The 16024-nt window shown below is 38.0% G+C and overlaps 1 protein-coding gene across 1 annotated transcript; it reads left to right on the top strand.

Moving 5' to 3' along the window:
- The first annotated feature begins 146 nt into the window (after positions 1 to 146).
- On the top strand, positions 147 to 15275 carry ufd1 (ubiquitin recognition factor in ER associated degradation 1). The gene is given in 12 exon segments (NM_001006805.1): positions 147 to 165; positions 537 to 669; positions 1781 to 1813; positions 2599 to 2720; positions 3821 to 3951; positions 4582 to 4654; positions 4948 to 5016; positions 8053 to 8118; positions 8738 to 8785; positions 9132 to 9220; positions 14212 to 14293; positions 14704 to 15275. Coding segments are annotated over 12 exon segments (924 nt in total). The 5' UTR covers positions 147 to 162; the 3' UTR covers positions 14779 to 15275.
- Positions 15276 to 16024: the final 749 nt, after the last annotated feature.

Raw genomic sequence — 16024 nt, 5'->3', positions numbered from 1 at the left:
TGACAGCGGTCTATTAACTTCCGCTTTTAGCGTGTTGCTTCTTGGGATTCGTAGTTTCTCTTGTTCCGATCGTCTGATTCGCAATTATATTTACTTCCGGGAAGGACGGTGACTAAGATAGTGTTAGGTCCGCCGGGATAATAAGAGAAAGCCGGTAACAAAATGGTAAGATCTGTCTTCCACATTTGTGATAGCGTCATGTCATGTATACCTATATATCATCATAAAACACCATTTACCTGCCAGGTTTTATGGAGGCTGAACAGTGACTGAGGGGTTAGTTTTTTACTGCTATATGCATCTTGGATGGGAAAGAAGAGTTGTTGTATGTAAGATTTTTTTTACATGAAAAATAACAGTATGATTTTAATCTGAATGTATGTTTCCGTAATAGTTTTTGTTTTTACAGATCACTTAAATAACACTAAAAGGGTAAAAACAAAGTAAAAAAGAATTTCTCAAATTATCACGATGTATCTTTATGTTGCTTAATGAAATAACAGCTCCAAAATCTCACTAATTCCATTCTCTTTTAGTTTTCTTTCAACATGTTTGACCACCCCATACCCCGGGTTTTCCAAAACCGCTTCTCTACTCAGTACCGTTGCTACTCCGTTTCCATGTTGGCGGGTCCCAATGACCGATCTGATGTGGAGAAAGGAGGGAAAAGTAAGTAATATGTGACTAAGAGCTGTACTGTAATTTTTTCAAGATAAAATTATTTAAACATAGGTAATAATATCTAATAATCATAAACTAGACCACTTTTTTGTGGGCCACAAGCAGACTGGGATTTAATATATGCCCTTGCATTTCAAGGCCCCTGCTAGTTCACTAAATAGTGCTTGTCTATGGCATCTAACAGCAGTCCTTTTGGAATTTGCCAGAATCCACACATTGCCAGTCCAGGCCTGGTCACAGGTCATGAGATCTCTGTTATCATCATGTACCATCATGCAAACTGTACAGGATGTGGAAAGTGGACACAATGGTAATTCTTGGCCACACATATCCAGTACAGGTATGTGATCCGTTATCCGGAAACCTGTTATCCAGAAAGCTCTAAATTACGGCAAGGCCCATAGGCTGCATTTTAATTAAATAATTAAAATTTAAGAAAATAATTTCCTTTTTCTCTGTAATAAATCAGTACTTGTACTAAATCCCAACTAGGATATAATCAAACCTTATTAGAGACAAAACAATCCTATTTGGTATATTATGTTTAAATACATTTTGAGCAGACTTAAGGCATGAAGATCCAAATTACACAATGACCGCTTGTACAGGAAAAACCCCTGGTCCTGAGCATTAAGTATTATAGGTTCTATATTATATAAGAGGTTTTCAATCAATTGTTCTGTAGAAAGAATGAATGGCATTTGACCCATGTTTATTATGCTGTGTAAAAACAGCACCATTGTACTCTGCTGTGTAGATGTGTGCCTTTTTACCCTATTCTTTTGGTTGTGCCATATACTTCATATAACTTGTAGTAGTGTTTCTGAAGCAAACATACACTTTTTACCAGTGCAGGGTAATAGTATATTATATTTACATACAGATAAAACCTTTTCTTGTTTTTTGTTTTACTGGTCCTTTCATGAGTGAGGAAAAACAAAAATTCTAGTCAAAGGAGATAATTCAGTCTTTAAAAAGTGGAGCACTTTCAGTGATTCTTTATTCATTTTTGAAAAAGGGTCACTGGAAGTAATGTGTATAGTGTATGGTGTGTCACAGACTATACTACTGTAACTTTTCTTGTTCTTCTTTTTTTCAGTTATCATGCCTCCATCTGCTTTAGATCAACTCAGTAAGTATGCTCTGCCTGGATTACTTGATTAAATCTTAGGCTAACGCCACATGTAGCATATGGAGCGTATTTTCGGCAAGCCAAAAAACACTTGCTAAGAATACGCACCATACGCTAAAAAATGCCCCTACCTGTGCCTGCACCCTAATGAATGAAATACGATACGGTGCAGGAACATGTAGCCGAAAATATGAAGTCTTGGAGCGTATTCCATTCATTCGGGTGCAGGCACAAGGTAGGCCAAATCGACAGTAGCAGGGCGTATTCTCGGCAAACGTTTTTCAGCTTGCCAAAAATACGCCCGTGTGGCATTAGCCTTAGTGCATCAGAGGGCCCAAACACTTCTGCCTCAGCATTACCAGGGAAATATGCCTGCTGCATCGCTACACTTATGCTGTTTGTAATTCTGGCATAATAATGGCATATACCAGAGTCCGTTGGGTTTTACTTACCCTTTGACTGAGCAAAGAAGTGACAGGGGCACACATTCTAAACCGGCTGATAAAGGTGTACATGAAAATGTCACAATTTTCCAAAGCTGATCTGTCTACAGCAGGTAGTATTGTGAAAAACAGTGTGACTGCTTACCGTGGATTTTCTGTGGATGCATTCTCTTTGATATGTTAACATTACTTTTTCCAAATGAAATACAAATCTTTAAAAGCTGATGCTAGAGAACCTGTGTATTTGTTTCAAAATCAGATTAGTTTTATTGTAAAAATAGAGCTACTGTGGCACAAAAGGTAACAGCGCAGTTACCAATTTATCATATTTATTTTCTACAGGTCGTTTGAACATTACTTACCCCATGCTCTTCAAGCTGACCAATAAAAATTCTGACAGGATGACACATTGCGGTGTTCTTGAATTTGTTGCAGATGAAGGCATATGTTACTTGCCTCATTGGGTAAGGAATATTTACAAAACTTACACATTACACAGGTGCATACAATCCCACACCTGACCCAGAATTGTACCCCAAAAACCTTTTAAGGAATGTACACTTTACCTGTATGTTTTCAAATGTGAGAGAGACCCAGAGTATCTGGAGGAACCCCACACAAATGAGAAGTGAGATTCAAACTGGGGACACTAGCATGGCAAGGCAGCACAGCTAACCACTAAGCCACCGTACTGCCTACAGTTCAATTTTTATTTGAATGTAGCAAACACACTCAAAGCATGCATAATCACAACTGAATATGCTGCATAGCACATTTAGAAATACAAATCAAATACATTATACAGCATAAAAATGCATGGGGGGTGGGGGAAGGGTTGCCACTTGGCTGGTAAAAATGGTGCTTGATGCCAATGTAATTAATAAATTTGTATTTTTTCCTGAAAATGTGGCAATAGTGTAAAGTAACTGAATTAAGTAAACGGAGAATCATTTTGTTAACTTGCACAGTATATAGAAAGGTGCCTGCTGCATCTCCACACCTATGCTGTTTATAGTTAAGGGGTTTCATACTTAGCATTTGATTATGCCATTTGATAAAGTTTATTTGTTTCCCAACATAAGTGAAAAGGGACAGTACCGGAATACTTATCCATTGGTTAGTATATGTATACTTTATATACACAGCGCCGGATTTCAGTTTGGGGCGCCCAAAGGTCACCCTATTCTCCAACCACCCCCCAACCCTGATCGCGTCCTTTTCGCTCACATACGGAGCACTGGGGACAGGACATGCTGACGTTTTTTGTGCATCCCTTCTCCAGTGCTCTGTATGTGAGCAAATTTTACTTGCGGCTGGGCGGCATGCCCTAGGCCCAGGCCTTTGTGGCCACAAATCCGGACCCGTATATTCATATACACACACATGTGTAAGTGCTACTTGTGCATGCTATGCATATGTATCTACTGTACAGTAGATACATATTCCACACCATACTAATTCACTTCTCAGAATTGGCACAGTCGTTTTAAAATTGATTGAAGCAGATTCACTTGATTTTATCTAGCTGTATTATTTGCTATTGCTTGTGTTCCTTGATTACCAGATGATGCAGAATTTGCTGCTAGAAGAAGGAGGACTGTTACAGGTGGAAAGTGTTAACCTTCAAGTAGCCACATATTCAAAATTCCAGCCACAGAGCCCTGATTTCTTGGATATTACTAACCCCAAAGCTGTGTATCCTTCCATTGCATTTTTATATATGCTCCAACATGTGTTTATTTCATAAGCTGTCAGAGGAAAGAATCCAGCAGATTCAGTTAAATACCTTACATGTGTCTCATATAAACTTTGGTAGGGATTCAGTGTGTCTTCTATGTACTTGCAATGCTGGTCTAGTAAGGACAGTTTAGAAGTTGCAGCTTCTGGGTGCAATTTATTATAACCAACTGGTAGGTAAAGTACTTCCATTAGGGTCACACTGCAGATCGAGGGGTTTATAACATTTGTCTACACTGTCAAAGAATAGTGTTTGAATACTGTATTTCTATGTAAATACTTTCAGATAAAAATAAGATATAAATAAGCCACATAAATGATAAATATGGTGACTGTAAATCCTAGTCATATTTATTAAAAGAATACACGTAATTATTCATCTTACTTAACATTTTCCATGGCATATTATGCTACTCTAGTAAAAATAACACTTGAAATATCATGTAGGAGCCAATAAAACAAATCACTATCTGGAAACACTGATAAACAATTTTAAACCCCTGTAAGATGATCATCACGCTTTCTTGACAGAATTGATTTTACAGAATTGATTGAGTTCCGATTGATCCACCTTAACACTAATTTTAGACTGGAGAACGCTTTGAGGAATTTTGCTTGTCTTACCACTGGAGATGTAATCGCCATTAACTACAATGAAAAGGTCTGTAGTAATTTTACTCAAACCCAAGTTTGGTAAATGTTAAAGAAGCAAAATGGTTTTGGTGCTGATTATACTATATGAGGCATACACCAATTCTAGGATTTGGTTTGGGCCTCTCCTAAAAACCAACAGCATAATTTCAGCTGAACCAAGTAAAAATGCTGCTCGTTTCAGGCTCTAAATGCCACTCTGTTTTCTGTTGTTAAAATACACAACTTTAATTATTATATTTAGTTTTATCATTTAAAGTTTTGTAGCCATTTCATTTTCTATCTAGACCTTTCTTCTTACAGATCTATGAACTTCGAGTTATGGAAACAAAACCTGACAAAGCTGTGTCTATCATAGAATGTGATATGAATGTAAGTTCCATTGGGTTGTCTGTTAGTTATGCATCTGACTATTATCTGATGCCAACCTTCATGTTACCAATTCACCCCTTCCTTAAAAAGAGAAGGAAAGGCATATCCATGCCACCTAGAACGCTATATTAATCCTGCTGAAAGCTTTACCATACCTGAGTAAACAGCCCTAGAAGCTTCCTCCATTTGTTTAAGATAGCAGATGCCATTTTAGCTTAGCAGCAGGAAGCTACAGGGACCAAGCTCAGATCACACATTCTGATGGGAGGGGGAGTGAGTTTTATGAATTCATATGGGAGTGGGGAGCAGGAGAAGGGAGAGAGGGGAGAGCTGCGCAGACTCTGGCCCCGGGAATAAAGGTTTTTTCTAAGAGGAAGTCTGATATCCCAGTACATGTTAACAAAAAAGGAGACAAGAAATCCTGTGTTTCTTTTGAAGAGCATTTCTGTGAGAGCTTATGGCTGTATTTACATTTTTTTTTTTTTTTTTTTTTTTAAATTAATCTGAAACTCAACTTGAAAATAGCTTGAGGTTTTAAAATACAACTCCAATTGACTGCTACATAAACTTTCTAGTTTTTCGATGCAGAATATTTTCATTATAGTTTTCAAGATTTTTGCTCTTAATAAATCTCAGAAATTCGAAATCACAATAATTGCTGCATAAAAAAACTAATTTAAAAGCACATGTATGCCCTTTTATGTGGTTACCATCAGCAGTCAGGATCAAGGTCCAGTACAGCAAAGAACAGAATAAAGATCAAGCATAGTCCATGAAATACAGGTGTTCTATGGTAGTAAACAAAAGAGATGGAATATTTTTTAAAATGTATTTTAGTGACCAAGATGTGCGGAAGTCTTATAGAATGCACAGAATATTGAATGGCAGCCTATGTTGAATATAATACATTGCATAACTAGCTACTATTAAATAGTTGCTGGTGGAATACTTTGCACACTGTTTGTATTGTATGTGTTTTTGTGGATCTTTATTACTCTGCTCTTTTATTTTCTGTGTGCTAAAAATTAACATTGAGATTAAATAGGTCTGTATAAGACATATATCATAGATTTAGTTTTCAATTGTTTTTCTTTAAATAATATAATAATATATGTGATATATATGTACTGTATATACCCCAGTTTGCCGAATGGCTCTATAGGCTGCTTTGCAAACACTAAATGTTGGATATGCAGCACTGTACACAAAAAGCTTCATAACTATGGGAAATGCCACAGGAGAGGCAAGCCATATGACATGTCTTTCTTATACATTTAACTATTAAGAAAAAAGTGTTAATTGCATGCACTCATGACCAGTTTGCAATATGAATAAAGAAACAGAAGTTCATGTACAAACCGGATTCCAAAAAAGTTGGGACACTAAACAAATTGTAAATAAAAACTGAACGCAATGATGTGGTGGTGCCAACTTCTAATATTTTATTCAGAATAGAACATAAATCACGGAACAAAAGTTTAAACTGAGAAAATTAACCATTTTAAGGGAAAAATATGTTGATTCAGAATTTCATGGTGTCAACAAATCCCAAAAAAGTTGGGACAAGGCCATTTTCACCACTGTGTAGCATCTCCCCTTCTTCTTACAACACTCAACAGACGTCTGGGGACCGAGGAGACCAGTTTCTTAAGTTTAGGAATAGGAATGCTCTCCCATTCTGCAGACTGGCCATTTCAGTGCCCGTATCCTTCTCCTACGCAGCCATGATGTTGTGATTGATGCAGAATGTGGTCTGGCATTATCTTGTTGAAAAATGCAGGGTCTTCCCTGAAAGAGATGACGTCTGGATGGGAGCATATGTTGTTCTAGAACCTGAATATATTTTTCTGCATTGATGCTGCCCTTCCAGACATGCAAGCTGCCCATGCCACACACACTCATGCAACCCCATACCATCAGAGATGCAGGCTTCTGAACTGAGCGTTGATAACAACTTGGGTTGTCCTTGTCCTCTTTGGTCCGGATGACATGGCGTTCCCAGATTTCCAAAAAGAACTTTGAATCGTGACTCGTCTGACCACAGAACAGTCTTCCATTTTGCCAATGACTTCTTCTTTGTACTGTAGAGTTTCAGCTGGCAACGGCGGATGGCACGGTGGATTGTGTTCACTGACAATGGTTTCTGGAAGTATCCCTGAGCCCATTCTGTGATTTCCTTTACAGTAGCATTCCTGTTTGTGGTGCAGTGTCGTTTAAGGGCCCGGAGAACACGGGCATCCAGTATGGTTTTACGGCCTTGACCCTTACGCACAAAGATTGTTCCAGATTCTCTGAATCTTCGGATGATGTTATGCACAGTTGATGATGATAGATGCAAAATCTTTGCAATTTTTCGCTGGGTAACACCTTTCTGATATTGCTCCACTATCTTTCTGCGCAACATTGAGGGAATTGGTTATCCTCTCCCCATCTTGGCTTCTGAGAGACACTGCCACTCTGAGAAGCTCTTTTTATACAATCATGTTGCCAATTGACCTAATTAGTGTTATTTGGTCTTCCAGCTCTTCGTTATGCTCAAATTTACTTTTTCCAGCCTCTTATTGCTACTTGTCCCACCTTTTTTGGGATTTGTAGACACCATGAAATTCTGAATCAACATATTTTTCCCTTAAAATGGTACATTTTCTCAGTTTAAACTTTTGTTTCATGATTTATGTTCTATTCTGAATAAAATATTAGAAGTTGGCACCTCCACATCATTGCATTCAGTTTTTATTTACAATTTGTTTAGTGTCCCAACTTTTTTGGAATCCGGTTTGTAATTATCTGAAGCATGAGTAATAATAATTTTGTTAAAATAATGGTAACATTGTTAAAATGCGCAATGTCTTTATTAGCTGGACTTAAGAACAAGAACTGAGTTTTAAAAAAAAAAAAAAAATTGGCAAGCTTACCAGAACAATGTTTTTGTAAATAAGATTGTGTACAAGCCAGTGGATCCTGAGTGAGAAATTCCCAAATATGACAATTCCAGCTGAGGATTCACTTCCTTAACAAGCAACTTTTGTTTTGTAGGTTGATTTTGATGCCCCACTTGGATACAAGGAGCCAGAGAGACATACACAGCAGGAAGAACCAACAGTAAGGACACAGCCTACAGGGGGAAGGTGGTGCTGTATTGGTTAAATGTGGATTAGTGAGCAGTTAAAGATTTTCATGTATTGTTAATACGATGTATGTTGGAAAAGTTTAGCTACTACACAGCAACATCTACCAAATATACCTCAAAGGTGATATTTACAAATTTAAGTTCAAACTGCCAGGAGCAATAAATTACCAGCTGATGATCCTGCCTTTTGTATTGGTATATCCAGTTGTATGGCCAGTCTAGTGTATGACCAGGTTTAGGAAGTGCAGTGGTACACCTGACTATGGAGAAAACCAGAAAAGTAATTGGCATCTTATTACCATATTTCCAAATGTTTAGCATTCCATTTTGAATTTTTTCAATGATGGCTAAAAGCAGACAGTGTACTTAAGTGTGATATCTTCAATATTAATTATATCATAGTGCAAAAGCCTGAGAATTGAAGCAAGACTGTAAGGCTGCTTTTGTATCTGACATGTTTTTGTAATAAAGGTTTTTTTGGTATGTTTGTGGGATCTGTGAGTGCCTGCTATATGTTTAACTCACACATTGTTAAATAGGTAGCAAAGTTTGCTGCAAATTCTCATTTATCTTTTCTGTCTTGTTCCCAAGGAAATTGAACCAGACCACAGTGAGTATGCAGCAGACCTTGGGTTCAGGGTGAGTCAAGACAGTGTTCATATATTTTTAATAAAAAAAATACATGGGTGAATGGAATACCTACACCAACCCTCCTATTTAAATATAGAAATGTGATATCATTAAGGCCTATTTGTAATTTTGAGAGGCTGATTCTTGGGGTATAGTTATACAATATATGATTAGAAAATCAGGCAAAGATTACATTATGCCTATTCTTTAATTAGGACTTTATAAACATCAGTTAGTTTTCACCAATTTATTTCAAGTTCAGAAATGTAAAGCAAACTTCTGAATGCTTGTTCCACTGGTGCAATTTAGCACCTATGCTTAAATTTGAAAAGTAACTCTTATCTTTCTGGTTCAGGCATTCTCTGGTTCTGGGAACAGATTGGATGGAAAGAAGAAGGGGATTGACCCCAGTCCCTTCCCATTAAAGCCAGAAGACATACGGAGGTCAGTTGTATCTTACTTCTTATTTAGGCTACAACAGTGCTAATCATGTAGTGGGAAACATTTAGGAGCAGATTTATCAAAATGTGAGTTTAGAGCTTAATACATGAATACATGTTTTATTCATTCTTATGGGATTTTTATAAGTGTATTTATGAGTAAATACAATGGGTAAAAGTTCACCATTTAATAAATATGCTTCTAAAACTTCCATAGGAGTAAACTTTAAACGTTTTTATAAATCTGCCACTTAGTATTGAGGTATAGGAAAAGCAGTGGTGCAAACAAAGAGTTCTACTGGGCAGATTAGCCAGCAGAATAACAGTTTAAATGCAATTTTCTTCTTGTGTGCTTGCCAAATCAGTAGTTGGATTAAGGGCCAAGTACTTTATGGTATACTTTAAGCCAGTGCTGTCCAACTGGCGGCCCGCGGACCCCCCTCTGTGTGGCCCCCCACCTGTCTGGCTGCTTTGATGGCTTACTCTTGTGTAAGCTTTAAATGGTATCAGTACTGTGATTAACTGGCCCCCTGCATGGTTCTCACCTCAGATTCAGGCTGTAATCCCTCTGTATTGTTTAAATATGTAATCCCCTGTGTTGTTCACACCTTTTAATCTCTGCATTGATCACCCGCTGCAGTGTTCACACCTCAGGCTCAGGCTGTAATCACCCCCATTGTTCCCCTGTTCACACCTCAGGAGCAGTAGAAACCCACAAATAATCCCTGCACACTACAAAAAGAACATATACTGAGGTGGTACTGCAATTAAAAAGTTTTCTAATATATAGTTATTGTGCAGACTGTAGGAGCAGTGCCAGCATTGTGTCACTGTAGGCTGCCTGTGTGTGCCATACACACAGGCATCATAGGACAAGCAGAGTATGGCACACACCGGCAGGGTAGGGAAGGCAGAGTATGGCACACACAGGCAGAGTATGGCACACACAGGCCAAGTATGGCACAAATCAGCCAAGAATGGCACACACAGTGAAAGTATGGCACACAGACAGGGTAGGGAAGGCAGAGTATGGCACACACAGGCAGGGTAGGATTTTTTTCCATTTTCCTCCTTACTTAGGGTTCAGATTCCAAATATGAATTTGGGGCCTCCCTATACAAAAAACTTAAAATTCTTGATAAGATCAGTCCTTATTGCAATTATTTTTGAGGGGGGGGGGATGACGTGTATTCAGCTTTTTTTTAACCAAGGTCTTGTCATTTTCAAACCCTACTACTGATGTTACAATATTTCTGGTATCTGCTACTTTATTTTTTGTAATTATTTTTTTTTTAATGCCGCAGAAAAGTTGCAAGAAAAACACCTATAATGGAATTTTGAACCTTAAACATACAATGAGAAGTTCTTAAAGGAGACATATTGGATAAATGGGGAAAAACGCTTATTTTGTAGGCAATTATGAATAATATACGGTGCTGGTTTCCCTGGTTGGGCTAAAAATGAATCCTCTCTGTAACAATGGCCCCTTTATTGGAGCTCCCTATAGATCCTCTCACTTCTCCCTCAAGTGTGAAATGAAGAGTGGGCGTGTCCTAACAGTCCCTGCCAGAAGCACATTAGGATGGGGAGAGCCAATCACAGCCCTGCACTCACACAAGCAAAGACAGGCTTCAGTTCCCTATCAGGTCAGCCTAGCTGCTGATTGGTTCCTATCCTACAGTGCAGTGTACGGAGGGCCGCCGGCTCCCCAGCTCATCCAGAGAATTCAGCCAGCAGGAAGTGGAACAGATGGGCGGGGCTAGTGGGGTTTTTGTGGAATTTCTCAATAAATCAGTTTGAAACACAACTTTTTTAAGCACAATCCTTCTAAATCTAGAGGAGTATAATTCCCTGGTACATTCATAATTTTTATAGGATATGTCTCCTTTAAGCAAGCTATGGTTTCCAACGTTTTGGGGACCCTAAATGATATTTTTGTGACACCTAATAATTATGGCTCTGACTAGACTTGCATGAATGATATTGCCATGGGTATTTTTTTTTTTTAAAGGACACGTAAAGCCTACATTTGCCTACAATTTATATCCGTTGGGCACATCTCCCTCACTGAAATGGCATCATTTGTACTGCATATATCCCCTCGCGTTTTATCACATCGGTTTTAGTCTTGCCTGAAAAAATTTTTTATTGCCATTGCGGATAGCGTATTCGCTAACCACACTGCGCAATACCTTTTGTGTATTATTTTGGTGTTTTTACTACATTTTCTGTGATTCTGGTGCATTATTAGGTATTTTATTGCATTTTTAGCCATTTTATTGCATAGTTGTTGTTCACTCGACTTTGTCTGTAAAACTTATTTGCTCAAGTCAAAAAACATTGATTTTAGTGATTTTTTTTTATTTTTAGCAATTTATTGCATTTCTCATTGTTCTTTGTTACTTGTCTTTGCACATGGACATTTTGTCTGCTGTATTTCAATTTGGCTTCCTCTGTACCCCACATAGTTTGGTAAATCTATGCATATTGGACATCAAACTGTTCAGTAGGCCCCTGGCGTTAGAGTGTTTTATGTTGGTACGTTACTAAATGTAGGGTACATAATGGGGCAAAATGCAAGCTTTGTGACAATTTTCAGAAATGTCACAAAAACCATTCTGTTTAGCATAGCTTTGTAGTTTGCAGGAGAAATTTGTATTTAACCATTTTTGTTTTGTCAGAATGTGTACTTTCGAAAACTATATGGTTTTCTAGGGTCTCCGTACTGTTAGGGGGTCTTATGGCACATAATACACATACCGGGTGCAAAAATGCATGAGCCGGAGCATCTTATGTGACAATTCTTATGCACTATTTTTATTTGGGTGCCCCTGTATGGCACGTAGTTTGGCCAATATATGCATATAGGGCATCAAACTGTTCAGTAGACCCCTGGCGTTTAGATTTAGAAAGTTTTATGTTGATTCGTTACAAAATGTGGGGGTACATAATGTGGTAAAATGCAAGCTTTGTGACGATTTTCAGAAATGTTATAAAAACTGTTCTGTTTAGCATAGCTTTGTAGTTTGGTAGTTTGCAGTAGAAAGATGTATTTACCCATTTTTGTTTTGTCAGAATTTGTACTTTCAGAAAATGTATGGTTTTCTAGGGTCTCCGTACTGTTAGAGAGTCTTATGGCACATAATACACATGCCGGTAGCTTATATTGTAGCAACTTTTTTTGGGGTCTCTAAATGCCAGATACATTGGTGATCCAATGCACAATGGGCATCAAACTGTTCAGTGGACCCTTGTCTTTCATATTTGTGGTGTGTTTTCTTGGTACCTAATGTTATGTGGGAGATAAGATGCTCGAAAGTGGAAGATTTGATGTGATTTTCAGGTAATTCATCAAAACCGGCGATTTTGGGAAAGCATTGCGACTCTGTAGTTTGGAGTAGAAAGACATGGGTACCAATTTTAAATTTGCCTGAATGTGTACTTTCCAAAAATATATGGTTTTAGGGGGTCAATGTATTTTTTTTTGTTTGTACCCCACAGAAAATGCAGTAAACTTATTGAATTTTCAGTAGCTAAAGAGATCTCCAGGGCAATTTCTATGCACTAACTATCTTTTGGGGTCTCTAAATGCCAGGTACATTGGTGATCCTTTGCACAATGGGCATCAAACTGTTCAGTGGACCCTTGGCTTTCATATTTGGGGTGTGTTTTCTTGGTACCTAATGTTATGTGGGAGATATGATGCTTGAAAGTGGAAGATTTGAGGCGATTTAGAATTTTCATAATTATTTATAGAAACTGCTAAATTCAGTAAAGCATTGCCGTTTGATACTTAGGAGTTGGAAGACATAGTTACCCATTTCGGATTCGTCCGGATGTGTACTTTTCAAAAAAGATATGGTTTCCTGGGGTAAACCTAATGTTCCAGGATTTCTGGCTTTAGAATCTAAAGTATGCCGTATTCTGCTGTAATACTTTGAAAATTTGGTAATTTACTGCTGGGAGTTTTTGATCTGTAGAAGTCAGAAATCTCCATAAAACTATACATATCAGGTATTGGCACGTTTGGGAGACATGATGCTTTCCAAATCAGTTGAATTTTTGTCCATGAAATAAAATATGTTTCTGGTATAAATCCCTATATCATACAAAATAGGGATGCACAGAATCCAGGATTCTGCCTTTTTCAGCAGGATTCGGATTCGGCCGGATCCATGCTCCCAGCCAAATCAAATCCGAATTCTTAAAATCACATTACTTTTTGTCACATAAACACAGAAGTTGAAAGATTTTCGTGGCGCACTGCCTGCGCAGCGCTCTTTAACCTTTCGTTATCCTAATTTCCATATGCAAATTAGGATTCGGATTCGGTTCAGTATTCGGCTGAATCTTTTACGAAGGATACGGGCTTTGCCGAATCCAAAAAAAAAGTGGATTTGGTGCATCCCAAGCGTACATAACAGCATTCCTAAACAGAATTTATTATAGAAAACTGAAACTTGGAAGCTTCCTTGCTGGTCTCTTTAGCTGGTCTTTCTGAGTGGAGATCAACGTGTTTCCACTGCTCAGGTGCAAATAGTGCACATTCTTGCTGCAGGCTTAGCGAATAGAAATGGCCTTATAGCTCCTCAGTACAAAGGGTGATTGTAGTTCTGCCATTGTTGCTAGGGGTTTAAATGCGCTTCAATATTTAGTACACAGTAGGTAGGGTAGGACTTATGTTAAATGAGGGGCCTTGACGTGGCATATGAGCTTAGATATTTTTCCCAGAGTGTGGTACTAACACCTCCGTTTTATGTAAAATGGTTGAATTTGTTGGCTGTCTATTTTTTTAATTTGTGTTTGCAGCTGGTCAACACCACAGTGTAGGTTTCTCCAGTTGCTGAAAAAATAGCAGCTAGTCAACGCTAAAGCATGGGTTAGACTGAGTGCTCATAATCATTGTTACCACAGCGAATGACTTCAATTTTTACTTTACTGTGGCAGTGTAAGATGACCTGATGTCTGTTTTAACATTGCTGTTTCCTTTTACAGAGGAATTCCAAATTACGACTTCAAGATTGGAACAATCACATTCATCAGAAATTCAAGGCCACAGGCAAAGAAGGTGGAAGATGTAAGCGTTAAGCTGTTTAATTCTCTCCATATAAGCATTTACCTTCTATCATTCCGTTTGTGCATGATGTAAAATAATGAACTTTTATTTATGTCTTAGGGCTCTGGCACACGGGGAGATTAGTCGCCCGTGACAAATCTCCCTGTTCGCGGGCGACTAATCTCCCTGAAATGCCATCCCACCGGCGAAAATGTAAATCGCCGGTGGGATGGCATACGCGGCACCGTGATTTCCCTGTCGCGGGCAACTAATCTCCCCGTGTGCCAGAGCCCTTTAAGTGGGAGACTTTTTAGAGGTTATTATTGAATTGAATGATGTGAACTGCATACAACATGCATTTAGATTCACAACTGAATTGTCTTGTAGATTGTGTTGTATCAATCTTATCACTTGTCCCTTTGTGGTTGTAGGATGATGCTGTGAGCCAATTTATTGCATTTTCTGGAGAAGGACAGTCTTTGCGGAAGAAAGGCAGAAAACCATAACTGGCTGTGAGAAGTGGAAATAAAATGAGGTTGCAGTGTATTGGTTTTATGTCTTAATCTAAGAAATTTTAGCAAGTTCTGCAGGAAGTAAGTGTACAGGGTAGTCTCAAAGGTGTCTGCTTAATGCATGGAGATCTCAGACTGATGTGGAGCAGGGACCCTTACCCTTGTTTAAAGAAAAGTTCTTCTTGTCTCACAGCTGTGACAACACCATACTTGACAATCATTAAGCCGGAGAAAACATAAAATGTGAGCTAAACAATCACTGAAAGCAGGCATTTGCTGTCTAAATTACACTGTTTTTATTCATCTTCCATTTATTTTCCCTTTGAAACAGATATGTTATAAAACTGAGCAGTATGGCTGCAAATACTTTTATATCCTAAATATACTGTCTGATAAAGGAAAACTACATGGAAGATAAGTTGTCTGGTTCTAACTTAGCCACATTCTACAAATCACAACATATCTGTACACCCTGGTTTTCAAAAAAAAAATAAAAAATATGTTAAACCTATAATTTATTATACTGGCCTAAAATATTTAGTTAAATTCAGGATGGACTACACACATAATGTAGCTGTGATTTTTAGCAATGAGCTTGTATATCTCATTTAATAGCTCATCTGCAGTCCCCCAAACCCATAAGGAGATAACCTGCATACAGTATGGCATATTCAGAGCTGTGTCAGTAGGCCAAGACCAGTTTTTAAAATGCAGCTTTAATCCACTTACACAGCCTGCTAGCTAACATTGATGGGGATTGCATTTTGACAGCTGAAGGAAACGAGGTTGAAGGACCTTGGTTTTGCCCATTCCAAAAGACAGAAGGAATTGTATACGTTTTTATTTTATTTTCAATTATGCTGCAAATTAATAAGCCTTTGATTCTTGGAGTAGTACAGAACGACTGTCAACCTCTTTTTCTCTTTTTGAACTGGGGAACAGAGGGTTGTAGTCATACCAGTATGAGTAAAACAGTGGTTACATTTATAAAGCATTCAGAATGTTTCAAAACACTTGTGGTACAAGTATGAGATTTGTTTTCTGGAGAAGGGGCCTTTCTGTAATTTTGTTGTATCACTATACCTTTAAGCTGCTAAAAAAGAAATAAAAAAATAGGATTTTTTTGCATCAAACATGGATTTATGCAGCTAAATTATCATCAAGTTAATGTTTCTGGATTATAGATTAGCCAGTTCTAGATCCCATTTAGGCAGATTACTCTTTTTTTAACCTATGGGAA

The sequence above is a fragment of the Xenopus tropicalis genome, chromosome 1 (genome assembly GCF_000004195.4).
Source record: "Xenopus tropicalis strain Nigerian chromosome 1, UCB_Xtro_10.0, whole genome shotgun sequence".
NCBI lineage: Eukaryota > Metazoa > Chordata > Amphibia > Anura > Pipidae > Xenopus > Xenopus tropicalis.
Note: the sequence above shows the minus strand (reverse complement) of the source record. Positions and strands in the feature narration are given on the sequence as shown.